The sequence below is a fragment of the Gopherus flavomarginatus genome, chromosome 8, assembly GCF_025201925.1.
Source record: "Gopherus flavomarginatus isolate rGopFla2 chromosome 8, rGopFla2.mat.asm, whole genome shotgun sequence".
Lineage (NCBI taxonomy): Eukaryota > Metazoa > Chordata > Testudines > Testudinidae > Gopherus > Gopherus flavomarginatus.
The window spans coordinates 7,074,823-7,098,122 of record NC_066624.1 but is presented as its reverse complement, the minus strand read 5'-3'; the positions used below and the strand labels follow the sequence as shown (position 1 = coordinate 7,098,122).

The following is a 23,300-nucleotide window of genomic DNA, read 5'->3' as shown; positions in this document are numbered from 1 at the left end:
CTGGACAAACTGTTCAGACAAGCACTTTTCTGTTACTTGTAGGTGGCCGAGGGAAAGACAATGCTTGGATCATCACGTTTCCTGAAAACTCCCAATTCAATGAAGCATCAGAGGAGGTTCTAATGAAAGTCTTAACATACTTAACTTCGGTACCAAGGTACGGTGCTGCCTTCCGGCTTTCGTGCTTCATTGGCAGAGGCTTCCATCTGATCTGGTGTCGGACATGTGAGCTGCAGTACAATTGCCTCATTATGAATGAAGCTAGTTAGAGAAGGAGGAAATTACCTGCAGAGCCTCATGACATTGAGCCAGAATGTTACAATGGTATTTCTTATACCAATAACTACATAATAAAAGCAGATTTTTGTCCCTATTATTTGCTGGTTTTATAAACCTACCCGATGGCAATAATTATTAATGGAATCACTTGGCTTAACCTTAGATGGGTGTCAGCACTCAAAAATGATATGCCACCGGCAAATAATTTGGGATGTATTTTGCACATGTAAGTGGAGAGTATGTTAATTTGGAAAAAGAGAGAGAGAGACCCTGAGAAGTAAAATAACTAAAGGAACAAAGCCATTGGATTGAATACCATCCTAGATCATTATGCTTGCTCTCCTGGTGCTGTACTGCGTTTTCCAGTATTGTTTTCTGTAGCAACATTTACTCACTGACAGTCTACCAGTCCCATAAGGTAGTTATGCCAGGATTAATGGTTCTGAACAATTTCTTCTTCCTGAGTCTGGTGGATTGAAGTTTCCTGGAATGCTTAATCTCTTTTTAACTCTCTATCACCTATTTTGGCAAATTGATTGCTACAGAGTGAGCAAGGTGAAGACAGCTAGGCGGTCATCAACTGCTATTCTAGAAAAGTGCCATGTGTTTTCTCACAAACTCAAGGACAAAGAATTGCTGCCCTATTTAATTCTTGAGTGACTTGCATTCTACATCTAGTCTGATCACAGTTGTGGTGATTGAGCAAAACTCCCAGTGCATACATAGGTTGTATATAGTGTTGTTATAGTTGTGTTGGTCCTGGGATATCAGGTGGCACTCCCAGAGTGGTGCCAGCTGGCCACCAGTTCCTCCAAGAGAGGGCTTGTGTCAGCACAGCCTTTCTAGTAGAGTAGGGCATGTGCAAACAGACCTTGCAGTTTCTGGTTGTGAACCAGCCTCTGCAAGTTCATTGGAGGCTCCATTTCCATCTCTAGTTGTTTCTCTTCTGCTATTTCCCTGACTTGCTGCTTCTTCCTGCTTTAATTCCCCACCCAACTCCTCTCCTCTCCTCATTGCCTTTCCTTGATATCCTTTCACCTCCCGTTCCCTTTTCCTTTCTTTCTTCCTCTTCTCTCTCACACACTTTGCTCAGGTTTTTCTGTCTTCACTTCACACGCTGCCAGGCAGCTTCATATCAGGCGATGGTTGAAACTTGGTATTCATGGAAACTATGTCACAGCAAGATGTTTTTTCTGGGTCTGTTAACAGTAGCAGTAATGCATCTCTGGTTGGTAGGGGGTGTGACGTGTGACTATATGAGACCACTACTCAACCGTGTATTTCCACAGAATTTTATACCAAATGCAACATCTATTCTATACTATTATTGCGAATACATACAACGTTATAAAATTACATTTAATATTATGTATTTTTAACCTATTCCATGTGAAGCCCTGTTGAGGGCTATAAGACTGATAATGATTCAAACATAAAGTTGGCACTTTATTTGTAGTGAGTCGTACTACCTGCTTCTCTAATCTTCCTACAGTTCTGAGAGCCTCTTTTGATTTTTAACTTTAGTAATAGGATGCTTTGTATCTCTAGGGAATCTAAAATGTTGTGATTAGGGCTATCAAGCGATTAAAAAAATTAATCGTGATTAATCGCACTGTTAAACCATAATAGAATACGGTTTATTTAAATATTTTTGGATGTTTTCTACATTTTCAAATATATTGATTTTAGTTACAATGCAGAATACAAAGTGTACCGTGCTCACTTTATATTTATTTTTATTACAAATATTTGCATTGTAAAAAACAGAAGAAATAGTATTTTCAATTTACCTAATAAGTGCTGTAGTGCAATCTCTTGATCATGAAAGTTGAACTTAGAAATGTCGAATTATGTACAAAAACTACCTGCATTCAAAAATAAAACAATGTAAAACTTTAGCGCCTACAAGTCCACTCAGTCCTACTTCAGCCAGTCACTCAGACAAACAAGTCTGGTTACATTTGCAAGAGATAATGCTTCTCACTTTTTGTTTACAATGTCACCTGAAAGTGAGAACAGGCATTCGCATGGCACTGTTGTAAAGAGTGTCGCAAGATATTTACGTGCCACATGCACTAAAGATTCATATGTCCCTTCATGCTTCAAGCACCATTCCAGAGGACATGCTCCCATGCTGATGACAAGTTCTGCTCAGTAACGATCCAAAGCAGAGCAGACCTATGCATGTTCATTTTCATTATCTGAGTCAGATGCCACCAGCAAAAGGTTGATTTTCTTTTTTGGGGGTTTGGGTTCTGTAGTTTCTGCATCTGAGTGTTGCTCTTTTAAGACTTCTGAAAGCCTGCTCCACACCTCGTGCCTCTCGGATTCTTAAACCTTGAGTCAAGTGCTGTAGCTATTTTAGAAATCTCACATTGATACCTTCTTTGCATTTTGTCAAATCTGCAGTGACAGTGTTCATAAATAAAACATGCTGGGTCATCATCCGAGACTGCTATAACATGAAATATATGACAGAATGCAGGTAAAACAGAGCAGAGGACGTACAATTCTCCCCCAAGGAGTCCAGTCACAAATTTAATTAACGCACTATTTTTTTAATGAATATCATCAGCATGGAAGCATGTCCTCTGGAATGGTGGCTGAAGCATGAAGGGGCATACGAATGTTTAACATATCTGGCATGTAAATACTTTGCAATGCCTGCTACAAAAGTGCCATGCGAACACCTGTTCTCACTTTCAGGTGACATTGTAAACAAGAAGCAGGCAGCACTATCTCCTGTAAATGTAAACAAACTTGTTTGTCTTAGCAATTGGCTGAACAAGATGTAGGACTGAGTGGACTTGTAGGCTCTGAAGTTTTACATTGCTTTGTTTTTGAGTGCACTTATGTAACAAAAAAACCCTACATGTATAAGTTACACTTTCATGATAGAGATTGAACTACAGTACTTAGACTCATAGACTCATAGGTCAGAAGGGACCAATCTGATCATCTAGTCTGACCTCCTGCACAAGGCAGGCCACAGAACCCCACCCATCCAATTTTATAACAACCCCTATCCCAGGACTGAGTTATTGAAATCCTCAAAATTGGTTTGAAGACCTCAAGCTGCAGAGAAACCACCAGCAAGCGACCCGTTGTATTGAGGTGAACTGAAAAATACTATTTATTTTGTTTATCATTTTTACAGTGCAAATATTTGCAATAAAAAATTAATATAAAGTGAGCACTTTGTATTCTGTGTTGTAACTGCAATCAATATATTTGAAAATGTAGAAAAACATCCAAAAATATTTAAATTTCAGTTGGTATTCTATTGTTTAACACTAAAATTAATTGCAATTAATATTTTTAATTGCAGTTACCTTTTTTGAGTATAAAGGTAACTAATATGACTCTGCTCTTTGTATACATGAAGGCTGACCTCATTTAATAGCACTACATGAAGATGTGCTCACAGGAAAGACCTATCTGGATACACTAGTAATAAGGGGAGAGAGGAAAGGATATAAAACAATAACCTTGCCAAATATTGACTGCCATATGGTAGTAATAAATAATTAGTCCTGGAATGAGTATACAGCTTCTTATACCTTTGTTTCCCTAAATCGGGACTTTTTTTACACATTGTTTGCATTAAGACCCAGTGTATTGCAAGTGCACACGTGTTAGGGGACTTGATTACAGATGGTTTACCCTTTAACCTGACTATAAACATGATTGCAGCTTGTCATGTAGATTTAGCTTTAACCATGTGTTACAACAAGACCAGGTTTGTTAGTGTATGTCTACATAATTGTAGCACATACGCAGGCATACCGATGTTAGCGTTAATCTAGCTAGCACAGGTAACAATAGCAGTGTAGACAAGGTGGCTTTAGGAAACCCAAGTATGTTCTCTGGTTGCTAACCCATGCGGAAGTCCATGCCCCCCTGTCTACACAGCTATTGTTACCCATGATAGCCGCTAGATTAACGCTAATGCAGGTATGCCTACCTGCTTTTCAAACAGACGTACACTTAAAGAGTTGTAACCAGATTCCTAGATATGGTGGTTCTTGTATCGTAGACAGGGACTCATCTGAACACGTTACCCCTCAGTATGTAGAACTAGAATACTGCTCAGTTATCTACTAGGGTTGGGATTTTCTAAGGAATTTAAGGGAGTTCTTAGGCTCCTTTGCAAAGTATAGCTCCAAAGTAATGTGGATTTGTACGGAACTTTCCAAACTGCACACACAGCCCACTCAAGTGCAAATAAAATTTCCATTGAACAGGAGCAACTTTGCATGTTTCGAATGTCAAGCTTGCTGTCAAATAATAGTGAGAGAAACTCAACAACCTATTTCTGGAACCAACTGTAGAAAATAGTTTTAAATGGAATTTTAATGTTTACGAAAGGTGCCAGAAGTATTGTGTTCTGGATATTTATGATTATTTTGTGTGTTTGTTTTTTTACTGGGACCTAAATGGCTTGCTCTCAAAATGTTACCTTAGCTACTTGGTATTTTCTTGTCTTATAGTCAACATGAATCTGACACAAAATTTATCCTAATCCTGGATAGAAGATTGGATACATGGACGTCTGTCAAAATGACTCTCCAAAGGATAGCAGTAAGCCCTTGTTATTGTTAAATGTTTTCTTACGTTATTGAGTCATCATGTACATTGTTTCAGATTTTGAAAACATCTGTAGCCCAGACCTGTTGAACTAGTCTCTCCTTCAAGGCATTTCTATGACCCTATTCACCATAGTAAATGCAGGTATTATGATGTACCTAATTTGTATGCATATTTTAGCTGTTTGGACATTCTGATCATTTGCCTGTGCTCATGCAAATTAGTCACACAGCTGTGTACACATTTTCGTGCCCTGCTCTGGGCATTTGATGTTTAGACAATCCATCTCCACATATATTCTACATGTAGGTTCTGATTTTTAGTAGCAGAGGATTATTTTACCCTTAATTGGGCAATGTTTTATTTACTGCAAAATAGCCTTCATTATAGTCCCCCCACTATAATTTTTATATTTAAAAAATCAGGGGAAAACTACTTTGAAGGTTACATGTGGTCGGTTCTGGGGCTGGTTTTGTTCAATATCTTCATTAATGATCTGGAGGATGGCGTGGACTGCACCCTCAGCAAGTTTGCAGATGACACTAAGCTGGGAGGAGTGGTAGATACGCTGGAGGGTAGGATAGGATACAGAAGGACCTAGGCAAATTAGGGGATTGGACCAAAATAAATCTGATGAGGTTCAACATGGACAAGTGCAGAGTCCTGCACTTAGGACAGAAGAATCCCATGCACTGCTACAGACTAGAGACCGAATGGCTAGGCTGCAGTTCTGCAGAAAAGGACCTAGGGGTTACAGTGGACAAGAACCTGGATATGAGTCAGCAATGTGCCTTTGTTGCCAAGAAGGCCAAAGGCATATTGGGTTGTATAAGTAGGGGCATTGCCAGCAGATCGAGGGACGTGATCATTCCCCTCTATTCGGCATTGATGAGTTCTCATCTGGAGTACTGTGTCCACTTCTGGGCCTCACACTACAAGAAAGATGTGGAAAAATTGGAAAAAGTTCAGCAGAGGGCAACAAGAATGATTAGGTGGCTGCAGCACATAACTTATGAGGAGAGGCTGAGGGAACTTGGATTGTTTAGTCTGCAGAAGAGAAGAATGAGGGGGGATTTGATAGCTGCTTTCAACTACCTGAAAGGGGGTTCCAAAGAGGATGGATCTACACTGTTCTCGGTGATACCAGATGACAGAAAAAGGAGTAAAGGTCTCAAGTTGCAGTGGGGGAGGTTTAGGTTGGATGTTAGGGAAAAACCTTTTCACTAGGAGGGTGGTGAAGCACTGGAATGGGTTACCCAGGGAGGTGGTGGAATCTCCTTCCTTAGAGGTTTTTAAGGTCAGGCTTGACGAAGCCCTGGCTGGGATGATTTAGTTGGGGATTGGTCCTGCTTTGAGCAGGGGGTTGCACTAGATGATCTCCTGAGGTCCCTTCCAACACTGATATTCTATGATTCTATGATATGTGTGTGCCCATACATGTAATAGGGTTAACTGTAGACTGTATCCAAAATGGTACAGGGAGTGGGACCCAGACTTCAGAGCAGACACATCTTAGTCCTGCATGGACCAGCCTCAGAAATAACTACTGAACATGCCGAGTAACTGACATGCTCTGTACTGGATGTTTTTCGGTTCTTCTAGCTGACTTGCCCTGCCCTGCTCTCTGTGAGCGTGGGGAGATGTTATATCCAGCTAAGATCCATGTCTCCTTCCTGCTTGTCTTTCTTCCTCCGGAGAAACAAAGTCAAATGCTGCCATATAAAGCATGTGGGTACAGATATATGTATATAAAATGTCTCTCTCTTAATTAACTAGAGCAGATGTACCATCAGATGCTGAACAAATCTCACCAGTAACACTTCCCTCCCCCCCCCCCACTAGTCAACAGTATGTGGTCATTTGCAAAAATTAAAATGTAGTCTAAAAGTGCTACACTGGTGTATATAAAAAAATCACTTTTATAATGAATGGAGATTGTACTAAAAAGCTGGCAGTGAAAGGCCAGATCTAAACTGACCTTGCTACAGTGGAAGGTGAAAAGAAATGTTCTGAAAAGGTCACAATCATCACTGTCACCTCCTCCAGTAACACAGGGCAAGTCTGCACCACTTCACTACATCCGTGCTTCTGGTGAGGATGCACCATGTCCACAGGAGAGCGCTCTCTTGTCGGCATAATTACTCCACCTGTGGTGAGAAGCGGAAGCTCAGTCATCAGGAGAGTCTCTGGCCAACATAGTGCTGACATGGACAGCGCAAAACATACATTTCTTGATGAGGGGGCTTTTAACACCCCTGAGTGATGTAAGTTATATCGACTTGGGTTGTGGTGTACACCTGCCTGCAGAGAGGCACTTCAGCTGAAGAGTTGGATATGCAAACACAGCTGATAGAGAATGAGGCAAAGAGAGTTTATTGAGAGGAGCATAGAACTTAGACCACTGTGTACCGAAATCTCATTGGGCTAGCTGATGCCCTGTCAGGTCAGATCTTAAGTATTAAGTGTTCGACCATTAACTATTGCGGAACATGGCATGCTTCTAATCTAGTGGCAGTAATGGTATTTTTGGATAGTTAAAATAAGCCGAGACTGTCAGAGCCTGGTCCTATTGCCTTTACATGGGCAAAGCTTGCACTGATCCCAACGGGGATTTTTCTGGTTCAGGACTGGCATTGGACCATTGAAAGGCATTTTCCATTCAAATAGCTTGAAACCATTTTTTTAGAATGAGAGCTCTACTTGCCTGTCCTGATGTAGCTTTCACAAAAGTGCCTGCCCTTCACATTTCATTATAAATGATACGTGAGCATGTGACCTCACAAGATATGCACTGTGCATTTCCTTCTGCAGCCACAGACAGAGGTGGCTCTCTCACTGCATATCTGAGCACTTAAGGCAGTGTGGTGTGCAAACAATCCAGAGACACCCAATGCAACTCAGAATGAAAGACAGAAAAATCTGTGTACACAAAGTTGTAAGACTTTGGAGTTCTGCCTGTGAAAAGACAGTAGTAGGACCAGACCTTAAGACGCCTCTCTCAGACCCATGTAACTGGACAAGCAAACTACCTAGTTTTCAGCTGGAGCTTGATAAGTTTATGAATGTGATTATGTGACAGGATTGCTGGTGATAGCAGGGAACTGATCTCAACGACCCTGCAGGTCCATTCCAGCCTTATGGTCTATGTTCCCATGTGATACCTTATTACCCTTTGCTTTGTGTGTGTGTTGGAGGGTGGGGGCAGGGGGAGAAGAGGCACAACAAGGAAGAATAGAGACTTGATTACCCATAATATTGGACTTGACCAAAGTTTGGATTCAGAAATTTTCTTTTTTCTGATATGATGAAATAAAATAACTGCCACATAAATTGAATTCAAAATGCACAGGGCCTGATTTTTCTGAAGTGTGAGATGCAAAAATCTGGCTGCAATGGCCGATCTGACCAGGTATAGAGAGACGAGGCAAGTTAAGTAATATCTTTTATTGGGCTAACTTCTGTTGGCGTGAGAGGCAAGCTTTTGCGTTTACACAGAGTTTTTCTTCATGTATGTGTCTAACTGCAGACATAGGGTATGCAGCACTATTGGAGCCATGTTGGTCCCAAGTTATTAGAGAGACAAGGTGGGTGAGGCAATATCTTTTATTGGACCAACTTCTGTGGGTGAGAGAGACCAGCTTCCCAGCTTATTAGGCAGAGCTCTGTGACCTGAAGAATTCTGTGTAAGCCCCAAAGCTTGTGCCTGACCAATACAATGATGTAAGTATCCACCTGGTCCCAGTTTGCACGTGCAATGTATGTGCATATTTGTACCATCCAGTTTAGAAAGTCAGGCCCTCCCTGGACGTGCCAGGCTTTAGGATTGGACAGGCTTCGCTTTTCTGGCTTTTTCTGTTGCATAATTGGGCATCTCCTTTCAAAACACCTATTTCAGGCCCCACTAATTCAAGAAATAAGGTATCCCCCCAGGTACAGGGATGGAGTTTTGCTTTCTTAAGGGTTCCCAAAAGAGCGCCCACATCAATGAACTAGCGAGGCAGGTTTTTGGCATTCCACCTTAAGAAGACAAAGGGAGCCCTTCACGGAGGGAGCAGGCAGGAGTCACTCGCCGTCCCCGCACGCCTGGTCCGCTCCGGCCGCCTCGCCCCGGCCGATCCCCCAGGGCTGAAGCGGGACGAGGCGTGGGGGGCCCTAGCGGCTCGGTGCGCGGCGCTGGGGCCGGAGGCTGCTTGCAGGGCTGCGATGGAAGCAGCGGCCGCAGCCTTGCAGGAGGCCGGCTCGCGCCTGGGATTTGTCAGCGCCTGCTGAGAAGCGGCTCCCCCCGGGGAAGAAGGGCGCTCGCCGGGCGATGGCCGAGGCGAGCCCCGCGGGAGGCGTGCTGGGGCTCCGCACGGATGCGGTAAGGGCGCGCTGCCTGCAGTCCTGCCAGGCTGCTGCAGCGCGGGGCTCTAGCACCAAACTGCTGCTGAACGGCGCTGCCGAAGGCCGGGGCGAGGTCCCGGGTTTGCATGTGCTGCATGGACAGCCTGAGAGCGGCAGGAGAATGGCAGTGCGGTCAGGTGATGCTCTCAGCCCAGCATCCCGGGAAGTATTTTTTGTAACGTCTTTAGGGGGAGGCATCGGATACTCCGGAAACCTCTGCAGCATCGTCCTCAGTGCTGAGGTTACATTAAAACAAAATCTCTAGCCCACGGTTTGCTGTGCTGCTTTCCCCACGAACACAGCGTATTCCCGGGGAAAGGCCTTAAAGGGAGCGTGCTCCCCTGCGGTGGGGACAGCGGCTGGGCGAATGGCTTTTGCGGCTAACTGTGCAGCCGGCTCACAGAGTAAAAGAAAGCGATCAGGACATGCTGTAGCTTTGTGAGCAGAAGTAGAAGCCGAGCTAAAACGGTCCCCGCGTTTTGCTGCCTGACTTTGCTCTCCAAGGAGAGAAGAAAGTCACTAACTTTGCAGTCTGTGTATTGATCCGTTTCCTGTGTCCAGGATCAAACTTACTGGAGGATTTTCCTTTCCTCTTGGTCTGTTCTTTCCCTAGGTGGAGGGAAGTCCCAGGAGAGGGTTGTCTATTTGAGGGGAGATTATGCTTTTAAATGTAATTCCTAGAAAAGATGGTACATGCTTTTAGTGCAGAAATTAAGTAAATAATGGCCATGTTCCTTCCAACCTATGTAACTCCCTAATTTAGTCACAAAGCAATGTGTATTTAAGACAATAGGATGCTTCACTTGCTAAAAGTGGATTGCCCCTCATGGGCATAATTTTTTGTGTCCTTAGAACTTTAGGATCATTTTAAAAAAACCACAAATTATTGTGCGACTAAATTAGGAGCGCTATTAAAATATTAGCAGCTGGTTGCTTTTTTTTTAATTGCCCAGATTACTTCAAATTCTTTTCTAACTCTCACAGTAAAGACTTGAGAATACTAGAAGCTGGAGAAGGGGAAGTTGAGTATCAAGGTTTTATCAAGTGACAATGATTCTCTTTAGTATAATAAATAGGACTGGAAGTTCAGCTGAGTTAAGTTACTTCCTCTTTTAACTTTTTGGAACAAAGGGTGTGAAAGTTTCCTGTATGTTCTTTCTCTGTCATATTGTAGCATGACACATGTTCTTGCCTTGGCTAATACTAGAGGTAAGCGAAAAGGTACTGTCTAAGCTCAGTTAAGGTGCAGAGCAGTGCGATGATTGTTAAGGGCCAGGTTTTGTTTTAGTCCCTTCATAAATGTTAACTTTGAATAATGTTTAAACCAGCTGATTTTTTTTTATTTTTATCTATCATCTTTGCCCTTAAGTTAATACTACGCAGAGGACACCTTCCTGCTGGTAGCAGACTTAAAGCAAGGGTTTTTTCCATATGTAGTCCATACTAGATATTGATCTGCAAAAGGTACATTTCTGCCTCAAGTATGTATCACCTTTTTGCTCATCATTAAATGCTGACCTTGATTGTACATTGATAAAATCACCTTTCATGCAGGAAAAATCTTAAAATGCTTTCTAAACAATAGGAATCATGCTTCCTGTTCTGGAAATGCAGCTACCTCTGGGATGAAACATGACACATGTTTAATAGCAAACAAATCCTCTTACATAAATTTTGAATACAACCTTAAAAATATCATATCAGATTGGAATTTGCCTGTATCCCAGGTGTGACAGACTGGGATAAATCTGTGCCAGGTTATGAACTCTCTCTTGTAGTATGTGTGAAAATGCTGGGAACTATGATGGCATAAGCCCAGACGTGGCCAAAGGAAATCTACTTTACTTCATCCCAATGAATCGCCATGCTTGGGGAAGATGTTTGACACGTTGTTGAAGGACTAACACTAAGGCTTATGTCTACACCAGCAATTTTGTTGGTAAAACTTCGCAAAAGTTTCACCGACAAAAACGCTGGTGTGGACAACGCTATGTCAGCGGGAGATGCTCTTCTGCTGACATAGCTACTGCCGCTCGTTAGGGGTGATTTAATTATGCGCTCCTACCGGCAAAGAGCAGCTGCATGGGTGACCTTACAGCAGTACAGCTTTGCCACTGTAAGGTCCATAGTGTAAGAGCTATCACAGAGAAATTTGAGGCCATGATCCCTGATTGTGTCGCATTTACAGGCCTATCCTTCCGCCCGTGGAACAGTGGCTTTTCTACGCAGCACCCTGTACAGGGAAAGGAGTGAGAGGGAGCGTAATTGATGGATCTGTAGTTTCACTCTCTGAGCAGAAGGCTCAGAGACAGGGGTCCTATTTAAGAGAAGGATTCTCTTCTGTCCAAGGGAGCGAGGGGACTGATCATTGCCACATGTAAGAAAGAGTTGCAGGAGGAATTCTTCCCAGCCTGAAATGTTGACAAACTTCAGCCTCGCAGGAAGGGTGCATTTCAGGACTTTGGTTGTTTTTAAAGATCTGTAACGTCTTGTGCTTTCAGTAAATTCGTCCTGGTTAAGAAATTGCTTTGTCAAGCCAATGTTTCTTGCTATCTTGATATCTTGTACCTAAAGGGTTTAAATTAGACGTCCTGAAAGCCTCTAGTTGGAGCACTGGATGAGCACATGTAAGAGCCTGGGGGCTTTTGATTTTGGGGTCTAGGGCAGCTGGGCAGCAGCACCCTATGTCCCAAGGAAGGGCATCAGCCAAGGAGAGTGCCCTGTAGACGTACAACTTAGATTTTACCCAGACCCAGCTGGCCTGGGAGCACATGGGAGCCAGGAGTGGGTCCACTCTCAACAGACTGTTGACTGCAGAGAGGCACTGGGCCAGAGTTTAACACAACAGCTGCATGAAAGCTTCCCAGTTTGTTCAAAGGTCAAGCTGTGAGGTCTACCAGAACTACCGCGTTTGGAAGTGGCGGTGGGCCTGGTCACGAGCTTGTTCATGTCCGTTTGGGCCATTGACTTGATTGGGTGCCGGAGCTGGGAGGAATATAGGCTGCGCCTGTCCCTTCTCAGCTCGCTGTGGCCCCTTGAGGGAGCCCTGCAACCTCCTTGGTGGCTGCTGCTGCCATGACTGGGTTTCAGAGGAACATCCGCTGTTGAAATTGATGTGTTGTGAGGAGAGACTAACAAACAAAGAGTAAAGTAATTTTAAGGCCGAGAGTAAACTAGGGAATTTCCTGAGATAGAAATGCAGCTGCAGGGCAGCATGCATGCTCTGCCAGTAGTATATAGACGGACAGACCTCATAGGGAGGACGCCCAATACAGATTCTCACTATGGATACCTAATTGCAGAAGATTTCCCTGACCCTCCTGAGTTCATGGGGGCAGGCCAATCTAATGATCAGGAGAGATGCCATGTGACCATCCATGTGGCTTGCAAGAAATGTCCAGCCACCTCAGAATCTATATATTATCAGGGAGAACCAGACAGCACAACGTTCTTGACGTGAGAGAAGAAAAAATGGCAAAAAAAAAAAAAACCCAACCCCTTAATTTGGAATGTTGCAGACTTTCAAGTTGGAGATTTCCCACTCTGCCAGTTAACACTACTCTTGGCAAAAGGAAAATGTTTTGTTTCTGACCTTTTGAGGAGGGTTGCGTTCCTAGTCAGCAACGTGTTGGAACTTAACACACAATGGGGTGACATAAAATTGGTCTCTGGTTCTGTAACTGTACTTAAATCCTTCTAAACTTGGCATGTCAGGTTCACTCCCGCCAAGGGTTGTGTTGATATGCTCGGATGAAACCACCAGGCTTTGTGTGGGTCTGTGAAAACCTCCTGGGAGATACTGGTATCTTGACATTATCAAAATGTGAAGTTGAAGACTCCCCTCTCCTAGAAAACCCACCTCTCTCCAGACCTACCTTGTCTTGGGTGGGAGCTTAGGGGTTGGCAACACCCCTCTGGTTGAGGGTGGTGCTTTGCATGGGAATGAGCTTCTTGCCAGACCTTCCCCCCACCAGTTTCACAACACTAGTCCTATAAACTTGTGGCAGCTGGCCCTATAACTGCTGCCTACTTTGGACATGACCTTAGTCTAGGGTCTGACAGCTTCCCTTTTCCCCACACTCTTCCAGAATGCACCACGGTGTTAGAGCATGATGACTGACACCTGTTTTTAATTCTGGCCAATAATGGATACACGCCTCCCTCCCTTCACCTGTTTTGGGGACTCCCTAGTGCCACTGTTTATTATGGGGTGCATCAGAGCTCAGAAAGATGTTAACAGGCCAACCATGAACCAACCATGGGACCGTCAGCAGCAGCAGCATTTGACGTCCCACTGATTGCCACACAGAGGGGTGGACAGGCAGCCTGCTTCTCTGGACCGTATGGGATGGGGCTTGCCTTCCCTACTGACCCAGGTAGAAGATGGAGAGCTCCAGTCACCCTGACTGCTCAGAAGTATCAGGAGAAGTGTGTTAGTGTGCTGTCTCATTGGGAGAGAGAACTGCAGGCCGTCCAGCTCCCAGCAGGTTTGCCAAAGGGAGGTTCTGAGCCTGTTGGAAGAAGGGAGTAATAGCCAGTCTTAGAACCAGGTTTGCAAAGCTTTCTATGACTGGGGCCAGGTTTTGTTTGGTAACAAGCCCAAGCACAGGTTCAGCCTGGTGAGAGGTTTCATTGTGCAAAGTTCACAGAGCTCTAGGCTGGCAAACATTTTACTAACCAACATTCGGTATCAAAGCAATAGCATACAAATATTGGCAAGGAAAGGGTAGGCACCCAGGGTTTGAATCTGAGACGCCAGTGTCACTGGTCATTTAGTGAGTTGCTCTTGCTGTCAGAGACAAATCTTGAGCCCTGGCAAAATTCCCATTGAATTGGTAATTTACGCTCGATAAAAGATTCACATGTTTATGCTAACAAGTTAACATGTGCCTTTGATATTTTTAAGGTTCTCAAGATACAGTAAGAAAACTTGTATATGAGATAATATATGGAGATAGTTTGGCACAATTGGATTTTGGAGAAATATCATACATCTTAATTAACTGGGTTCCTTCTGTCATTTACTTATCTGTGATTTCAAGTTATTTTTCTTGGCTCCATTGAAACATTCAACGTTCTTTTCAGTGTATCATATACAATTCTCTACTGCTGTGTTTGAAATATGGAAATAAGGTTTAATATTTGTGCCACAAATTAAACATTGCCAATAATTACCAAGGAGAAGAAGGTTAATTTTGATACACTTATGAGGAATATATACAAGTACGTTACATAATGACTCACTGAGCTAAATTACTGCTACTTCACAACTATGACTCATTTCTTGGTAGAACACTTTATGGAATGTTTCAAATCCAGCATTTTCATCTGCCAAAGAGCAACAGTTAAAGTAAGGAGGGGTGTGTGAATCATGGAGGAGCACAAAGAAATAGTAAGAATTGCTTAAAAAGTAGGCTTTGAATTTTGACCCACTTTTGCAATTGGGTCTTGTCTGAATTTTCACCAGTTGAATGCCCATGTTGACCATCTGCCATGTTTTTCTGCAGGCCTCCTTCCCGGGGAACCTGCAGTTAGTGATGGTTCTGCGTCCCACTGGGTTTTTCCAGCGCACATTCACCGACATTGGATTTCGCTTCAGTCAGGAGGATTTTCTACTCAAATTACCGGTATAAGTATATCAGCTGTGGATTATGCTCATGTCGTCCTGAATATTGATTTGGTTCCATGCTGCTATGTCAAGACCGTGTCCTCATTTAATGCCTGGTCGTGAAAAGTAAATTGGGCTTTTCTTTTAATGATGCAGTGTTTCAAACAATTGTAGCTTTTCCAAAGCATTGGGGTTTCCTGCTGTATGGTACTATGAAAAGTACACATGGATATGGTTTTTCTTTTGGAAGAGAATTTGGTCAGTGTTTGAAGGTGCTAGATTGACAGCCCTATCGTGTAAAGTTTGCTCTCTGCAGAAGTAGTATTGTCCTGGGCAGTCGCAGGACAGGCTGAACTATGTGAATGCCTCTCTGTGAGCTTGGGGAAGAAAAGGTAGCTCATTCTTTAATAACCGTTTAACATTTAGCATGTGTGACGAGACTTCCAACGCAAGTGGTTGATGCCAAATCCGTCATGTTAATCTCAGTGTAAAAATGCTGTTGATATCAGCTCCCTGTTTTTATTTATTTTCAAAATAGTTTGTATTCTCAATGGGATACGTTTTAGAGAGGCTCAACAACCTCCTTCTACACTGATAGCCTGTTTCCCTAGCCTAGGAAGGCTTGACACCGTGCGCAGAGGCTGCTTCAGGTCCTATTCTCAGGGCCTCTGCTTTATTTTTTCCACATAAAACTAGTACAGCATATCAGTTGTTCCTTCCCCCTAACCCACGGTCTTCTGCTGGAGACAATCTATTTCCTACAGGTTTCCACTCTATGGAAAACCTGCCTGAGAGTCCTCCACAGACTCTGTGCTTTTCCCTCCAGGAGCCAACCTACTTCCTGTAGCTCCCTCTCTTGCTACAGGGTCTCTCGCAAGAGCCTTCTTGCTCCCTGCAGCCCTCTACCCCAACTGAGCCACTTGCTGACTTTTATCCCAAGCTGATCAGCCTCAGCAGGGAGGTAGCTGGTCCATCACTGGGGAGGCTGAGACCAGCTCTGCTCAAAGGGCCAGTCATCCTGCATCACACCCTATCAGTGAAATCATGGAACAATTGGGGACCGGGACCTATGGTGGTTAAAAGAAGAAATGCATTAATAGAGCTTGAGTCTGGAAGGCTTTGATGTAACCCTTTCCCCAATAATATGTGAATTATTGCTCTGTTTTTTTGCTTAAAAATCAGATTTTTCAGTTCTTGCACAGAATGTACATTTCTCACTCAATTCTGTTTTCAACAACAAAACAAAACAAACAGCCCCTTCCACTCTCAAAAAATCCAAACACCCTCCTGCAAAACCCAAAACGGTGCAGCATCTTTGAAAATGTAAAATTCACTCAGGAAAAAGATCAGTGTCTGCATCAGAACAGGTAAAAAATCCATAGTTTGCATATTTCTGTGTGAAACTGGCCAGACACGGCTGTGCAATGCCCTGTCGGAATTTTAAGAATATATTTTTTTCCACATGAAATTTAACCCTCTCCTCTCCCCACCAATCACATCTTGCCAAGTGGATCCGTGTGGGTGAATCCCTGCATTCGTGAGCTATGTGGTACTTCACTGGGGTGTTGCTTTGGTTTACCTGGATGGATCCTGTTGCAGAATCTCAGGGCCTTTGTAAGTATGCAGTTCCTCTTTTAGGCCCTGAGCTTACGAAGACTCACGTGTGCTCCGCTGAACACTGTGTGATTACTTCCACTGACTTCTATGAGACTGCTCACTGTGCACAGAATGAAATCTGTGCAAGAGTTTTTGCAGGATTTCTACCTTATTCTGTGTTTTTCAGCAACACCTACAGGGTCCCGATTCAGACTGGGGCTTGTACATGCTACTGAAAGATAAATAGCAAGAAGATTATCTGGAGTTCAGAGTTATCTTGTAATTGAATAGTCTAGGAAAAATCCTAATAGCCAAAAGTCTGTTCAGATAAATGAAATCTAATCACTTCTACCTGCCCAGCCAGCTTCTGATCTGCGCACAGGAAATCTGGGTGTGTTACTAATTTGTCCATCCAGCTGAGACTGAAAATGGAGAATATTCTTTCCCTTAAATGTCAATGAAAGGCAGAAGAAATGGCCTGCTTGCCATCCAGCCTTCTGCTTTGCAAAGTCCTTCCTCTGCCTTCACCCGCTCAGCACTGCACTTTGGGTGGCTGACAGCTGGCTAGTTATGTCTGCCTCAGAAAAAGTTGAGTCAACTCATTTTAAATGATCAAAAGCGAATATCTATATATTATAAAAGAAGTGTACGAGTTGTATAGCCTGTAATTGATCAATACAAATTTGACCTCAGGTACATGTAAAATGAAGGTGTGTCATTGTCATAAACAAATAGTTAAGGGTTAATGCCTCTTTTGCCTGTAAAGGGTTAAGAAGCTCAGTAAACCTGGCTGACACCTGACTAGAGGACCAATAAGGGAACAAGATACTTACAAATCTTGGTGGGGGGAAGGCTTTTGTTTGTGCACTTTGTTTTGGGGGTTGTTCTCTCGTGGGATTAAGAGGGACCAGACATCAATCCAGGCTCTCCAAATCTTTCTGAACCAGTCTCTCATGTTTCAAACTTGTACATAACAGCCAGGCAAGGCGTGTTAGTCTTATTTTTGTTTTCTCAACTTGTAAATGTTCCTTTTTGCTGAGAGGATTTTACCTGTTTGCTGTAACTTTGAACCTAAGGCTAGAGGGGGTTCCTCTGGGCTATATGAATCTGATTACCCTATAGAGTATTTTCCATTCTGATTTTACAGAGATGATTTTGGGCCTTTCTTTTTTTAATTAAAAGCCTTTTTTTTTTCTTAATACCTGATTGATTTTTCCTTGTTTTTAGATCCAAGGGGATTGGATCTGGACTCACCAGGGATTGGTGGGGGGAAAGGAGGGGCGATGCTTAATTTCTCCTTGTTTTAAGATCCAAGGGGTTTGGATCTGTGTTCACCGGGGAAGGGAAAAGTTTTGGGGGAACAGGGAGTGATCCAGACACTGAAATTCTGGATGGTGGCAGTGTTACCAGATCTAAGCTAGTAATTAAGCTTACAAGTATCCATGCAGGTCCCCACATCTGTACCCTAAAGTTCAGAGTGGGGAAGGAACCTTGACAGTCATAAAGAAAAAATTGGTGCAAAAACCAATTTTGTAACTACGGCAGGGTCTTATTTTAAGAAAACCTGTTGTTCATTAGATTGGTAATCTGAACCATTTTTTTCCTGACACAAAAATAAAGGAGCAGATAATGAAAGTACTGTCAGTGAAGAACAAGTCAACATCCCTTCACATTCTAATGCCTGGAAATCACTTTGCAGTGGTTTGAAAGATGAGAAGAAATTTGATGCAGTGTACAACACTGCAACTTATGTACCGTACTTACTGTGCCTTTGAGATGTTCAATTTTATAAAACTCTTCTATCCCCAAATAGTTTGTATAATAGAGATTAGTACATGAACTATTGCAGGCGTGATTTGCATGTTAATTGTGAAGAAGCTGTGATGAATCAATTAATGATGTTTCTTTGTTCCTAGGTGGTTATGCTGAGCTCAGTCAGTGATTTATTGATGTATATTGATGAGAAGCAGTTAACCCCAGAGTTCGGGGGCACCTTGGAGTACCGTCATAGCGAATGGGTTATCTTCAGAACTGTGCGTAGCACTGCTTTTATGTGGTGGTACTCTGCATAAAGTCTAGCTCAAGCAGGGCTCAATTCTACAAAGTGCTGAGAGCTGCCGCCCCCACTAAACCCGCCTGGGAGGTGACGAACACCCTCAATTCCCTAGTTAGCACCCTGCAAGATCAAGGCCTTTGTGTAGCTCAAGTTATTGGCAGTATTTAAAGGGATCTGAAAGAAGGGGGACTGTCTATCATTGCCCTCTCATCGACCTGTCCTCCTGACCCAACCCTCCATCCATTTCCATCCCCCATTCAGCCCCCCACCTCACCTCTGTTCTTCCTGCAGCTCAGGCGTTGTTCATCCCCTTCTCCCAGGCCAGCAGGCTCCTCTCTGCCCTTCCCAGTGTGAGAGAGGAGCAGAGGAGCCGTCCTGTTGCTCAGAGGAGGGGAGAGGAGGGAGCCAGACCTGCCTTGAACTGCTGGGTTCTTTCTGCTCCCCTCCGATGTGAATGGCGTCAGCTTCTGAGGGGCGGGGGGTCAGAGTTCCTCAGTGGCTCTGATTGGCTGCTCTTGCCTCGGCGGTATTCAAGTGAGGAAAGCAGCCAATCAGAGAGGTTTGCTCCCGCCACCCATCAGGCTATACAACAAACACACACCCCTTAGTGACCCAGCTGGCTTCTTAAGTTATATCATGTCCCAGGTACATGACCCGGTGCACTTAAGCATTGCGTGTTGACTAGGCTTTTCAAAGGAGTCCCAGGGAGTGAGGCACTGAATTCCTATAGGAGATGGGCAACAAACTTCCTTAGGCCCCTCATTGCTTTAAGACCATTTTAAAATTCATCTCCTTTTGTCCCATTGGTTTAAAATGACAACAAATATTGTGTGTTTTTCTTTGCGTGTGAATTAATGTAATTGAATAGCGGTGATTGTTCCTTGCACATGCTACTCTTTCATATTGCCAGGTTTCTATGACTCTGGCTCCAGGCTTTCTCTGAGCTATATTCTGCCATCAATTTCTATGCAACACCCTTTGATTTCAGTGGACTTTACTTTCTGCTCACAGAGGAATAGTAGGCTGTTCCGCTAATTATTATCCAGACAGCTCAAAACACTAATGAAAATTGCATCGAATTATTGCTGAAGGCTATAATCCTGGAATGAGCACCACAAGGCAGACCTCTGTATCTGCATGGAGCTCATTGCCAGATCGGGGCCACAAGCATCTCTTTCAAGTTCTGAACCTGGCATTAAGAATTACCGAGAGCACGTTATAAACACCTTTTTGCTTAACAATGTAATATAGTGAATGTAATTTAAAAAGCGAGGCTGAGAAAAGGTTGAAAACTGGGGAAAAAAATGAAAACACTTTGAACATTTCTGCTTGTTGTGACATTCACAAGGGCAATTCAGCTTAGATTCATTGGATGGCTTAAAGTAGCAGTTCTCAAACTGGGGATTGGGATCACAGTGTGGATCGTGACCCCGTTTTAATGGGGCTTAGGCTTGCTGGGGATCAGGGACCAAGCCAAAGCCCAAGGGATTCAGCCCTGGGCACGAGGCTCAGGTTACGGGCCTCTTGGCTGGGACTGAACCATTGGGCTTTGGGTTTGACCCCTTCCCCATCGAGGCGGTGAGACTCGAGCAGGCTCAGGCTTCGGTCCCCCGTCCTGGGGTCATGTAGTAATTTTTGTTGTCAGACAGGGGTCAGAGTGCAATGAAGCTTGAGAAACCCTGGCTTAAATCTTACTCTTGTACAAGGATTAAAATACATTAACTTCCCAGCTACTTTGAAGCAAATGGCAAAACTCCCACTGACTCTAATACGAGCAAGGCTTGAGCTGGGGTTTTCAAATGAGCTTTAAGGAGTTAACTGCTCAACTCCCCTTGAATTTCAATGGTTTGGGTGTGCCTAACTTCCTTAGGCTCATCTGAAAATCTCAGCTTTGGCCCTTAGTGCATTTTTTGATGAGCTCTTAGAATATCCTGACTACTGAGCTGATGAAATAATTGTCTTCCACCAGGCTATCGAGAGTTTTGCACTAACAGTGAAAGAAATTGCACAGATATTACAATCTTTCGGCACAGAGCTGGCAGAAACAGAGCTACCAGATGACATGTATTCAATTGAGCGCATCCTGGCTTTGCGCACAGAAAAGTATTGTCAGCTCAAGGTATGCTACTCAGAAACTCAACTCTATGTCCTACTGCAAGGTAGGACTTCTGTGGTTTGATTGACTGTTTGTTCTCTCTCTCTCTCTCCCCCTCTCTCTTCCCCCATATGCATGTTTCTATTATGACAGTTTAAAATAAAACATACCTATTTCTGTATGTTACATCTATATTTGCCTTTCACCCATTCAAACAAGTGTCGTGCCAAGATCCAGGAAACTGTCTCTGCTGCTAGCCATGTAGCTGTCAGAGCTCGAGAAACAAAGCAATTCTTGCCCATTCTTGAATGTGCATCATGTTCTTCTCCTACAACCTGTCTTCCAGGGAAGAACTATAAAAGGCTTTGTCATCTCCAAGTGCAATGCTTCCCTCATGGATCTGCTTGTTAGGACCCACATCTGGCATATGTAGAGTGAACAGAATGCCAATCTCCCACTAACATCATTGGGAGTTTTGCACATATAAAGAGAGCAGAAAAATGTGGTAGATTTGAAGGATAATTTTGCCCCAAAGCTCCATATGTCTTATGGATGTGGTTGCATATTCACAGATACTATGGGGCAAATTCTCTCCACCCAGCCTCTGATATGTAACCTGCTCCCAGCTATGCATTATTGAGTGCCACTAGCTCTTGCCTCCACTACCACAAGGGAACGTTCTTTAAACATCTTCCATTCTTCCTCCCCAGACTTAGTTGTCATTGGCAAAGCATGAAAGCCTTCCTTTACTTTTTGGCAGAACTCTTCTTTTCTTGTTTCTTTAATATTTAAAGATATATTTTACTTATTTGAAATTATGATTAAAATATTAGATACTTAAACAAGGATATTTGGTACAGCAGCTGCCAACCAAGCTGTTGTTTTTTGATACTGCTGCATATGTGAGAGACCAGACTGGGTATAGTTCTGAAATCCTTCAGTTCAGAGATTCGGAGGCCAGAAGGGACCACTGTGATCATCTCGCCTGACCTCCTGTATAACACAGGCCAGAGAACGTGCTCAAAAGAATTCATTGAATAGATCTTTTAGAACAATATCCAATCTTGATATAAAACTTGTTGTTGATGGAGAATCCACCATGACCCATGGCAAGTTGTTCCAATGGCTATTTACTCTCACCATTAAAATTTGTGCTTTTAAGAGTAATTGGCCAAGGTGCTCCCATGGATTGGAACCCACAACCTGGAGCACTGGAGGTAGAAGCCTCGGACCAATGCCGACAACCTGCCTGCTAGATTGCTCATGCATTCAGTGGGGCTCCTAATACACAGTGTAGGATTAGGTCCTGTATTTGCACTAGAGTATAATGGGTTAATCCAATAAAGTTTGTATATTTTTTTATATATAACATGCTATTTCATTCCTATGGCATTGTCTTTATAGAAAGATCCCAATTAGAAATACACACAATAGTAACCAAAATGCGCTCTGTGTGTGTATACATAGGTGCATATAAATATGTACAGCATAGGAAAATATTGCGGTATTTTTAAAAACTATGCCAGCTGTGCATTGTCATTCATGTTTGATTTAACCTTTGTGCTTAGGAACAAATCCGTAGACAATGAAGAAAGTGTCAGTTACAAATGTGCTAGTAAATATAGACATGTCAATGATGCCTATCTTTTTTTGTGGTGAAATCAAAAATACCCTGAGTTTTCATTTGCCTTTAAAATATTGAGCTGTTCCTTTAGATTAATCATTCAGTAGAAATCATCTGTTGTTTGTTTAAATGTCTCATTCATTAGTTTTAAAGGCTGTTGAGTTTCTGAACAAAATGTAGCCTAGTTGTGTGTGTGTTTTCAAGAGCGTGAAAGATGAAGCTAGATAAGAAAGTGTGCACAGATTGCAGTAATAATGATACAAGATTCTTGTATTGCTGTCATGGCAACTGAAAGATTGGGGCAGGAGATTTCTGAATACATAAGAACTGTCACATACATTTGCGCATTTGTGTAGCTGTGATACTGAACAGAAGCCAGTTATAAAGGTAATGAGAAAAAGACAGAAGCTAATTAAGCAGACTAAGAAATTAACCCCTTTGATATACTGAAGGGGGAAAAATCATATTTAACACCTGTTCAGTTGCTTTCAATGCTACATCTTCCCGTGTGATGGAATTGTCTGAAACAAAAGGAGACTTTAGGTCTCTGGAGAGCTAAACATGAGAGAGTAAAGTAGCAGCCGTCTCTTACCTAAAGCATACTGCGTAATTCCGCTTCCCTTCTGTGTTTCCTGGATTACTAACGTATCAAACATGGTCAGAACTTTTGTCCTAGGTGACATCAATCAAGTGCTAATTGATACTAACACATTCCAACAGTTTGCACTTTTGTGTTCTGATTGGCTGTTTGGTCCAACCCTCCACCTGCCCCTCCCTCATGGTCTCTTCAGCTCAATATCACTTCACACCTGCTGCTCTTACCCTCTTGTGCCTTGGCCTGGCCCCCTCACCCTCCTTCCCTTCCCTTTTCTTTCCATTTAGCTGATTCCCTCCTAAGTAACCCTTCCCCTTCCCCTTCCCCTCTAGCCCCCCCGGAAAAAAAAGGGGAACTACCATGACATTTGCCACTCTCACACTGTTCACCCTGCTTATGTGTTCTACCACTTCCCCTACCACTGATGCCTACTCTGTTTAGATTTTAAGCTCCTTGGGGCAGGGACCGTCCGGCACA

The 23,300-nt window shown here is 43.2% G+C and overlaps 1 protein-coding gene across 3 annotated transcripts in view; it reads left to right on the top strand.

Annotated features, from left to right (window-relative positions):
• MCF2 (MCF.2 cell line derived transforming sequence) overlaps positions 1–23,300 on the top strand; it is an 89,896-nt gene that overhangs the window by 21,090 nt on the left and 45,506 nt on the right. For 2 of the 3 annotated variants that reach the window (XM_050964849.1, XM_050964846.1), the window contains exons 3-7: positions 43–157; positions 4,770–4,860; positions 14,757–14,876; positions 18,370–18,486; positions 20,479–20,628. In XM_050964849.1, coding sequence (XP_050820806.1) covers positions 43–157; positions 4,770–4,860; positions 14,757–14,876; positions 18,370–18,486; positions 20,479–20,628 — 593 coding nt within the window. Of the gene's footprint in view, positions 1–42; positions 158–4,769; positions 4,861–9,150; positions 9,227–14,756; positions 14,877–18,369; positions 18,487–20,478; positions 20,629–23,300 lie in introns of those variants that run through there. The other variant, XM_050964850.1, reaches the window with a different exon arrangement.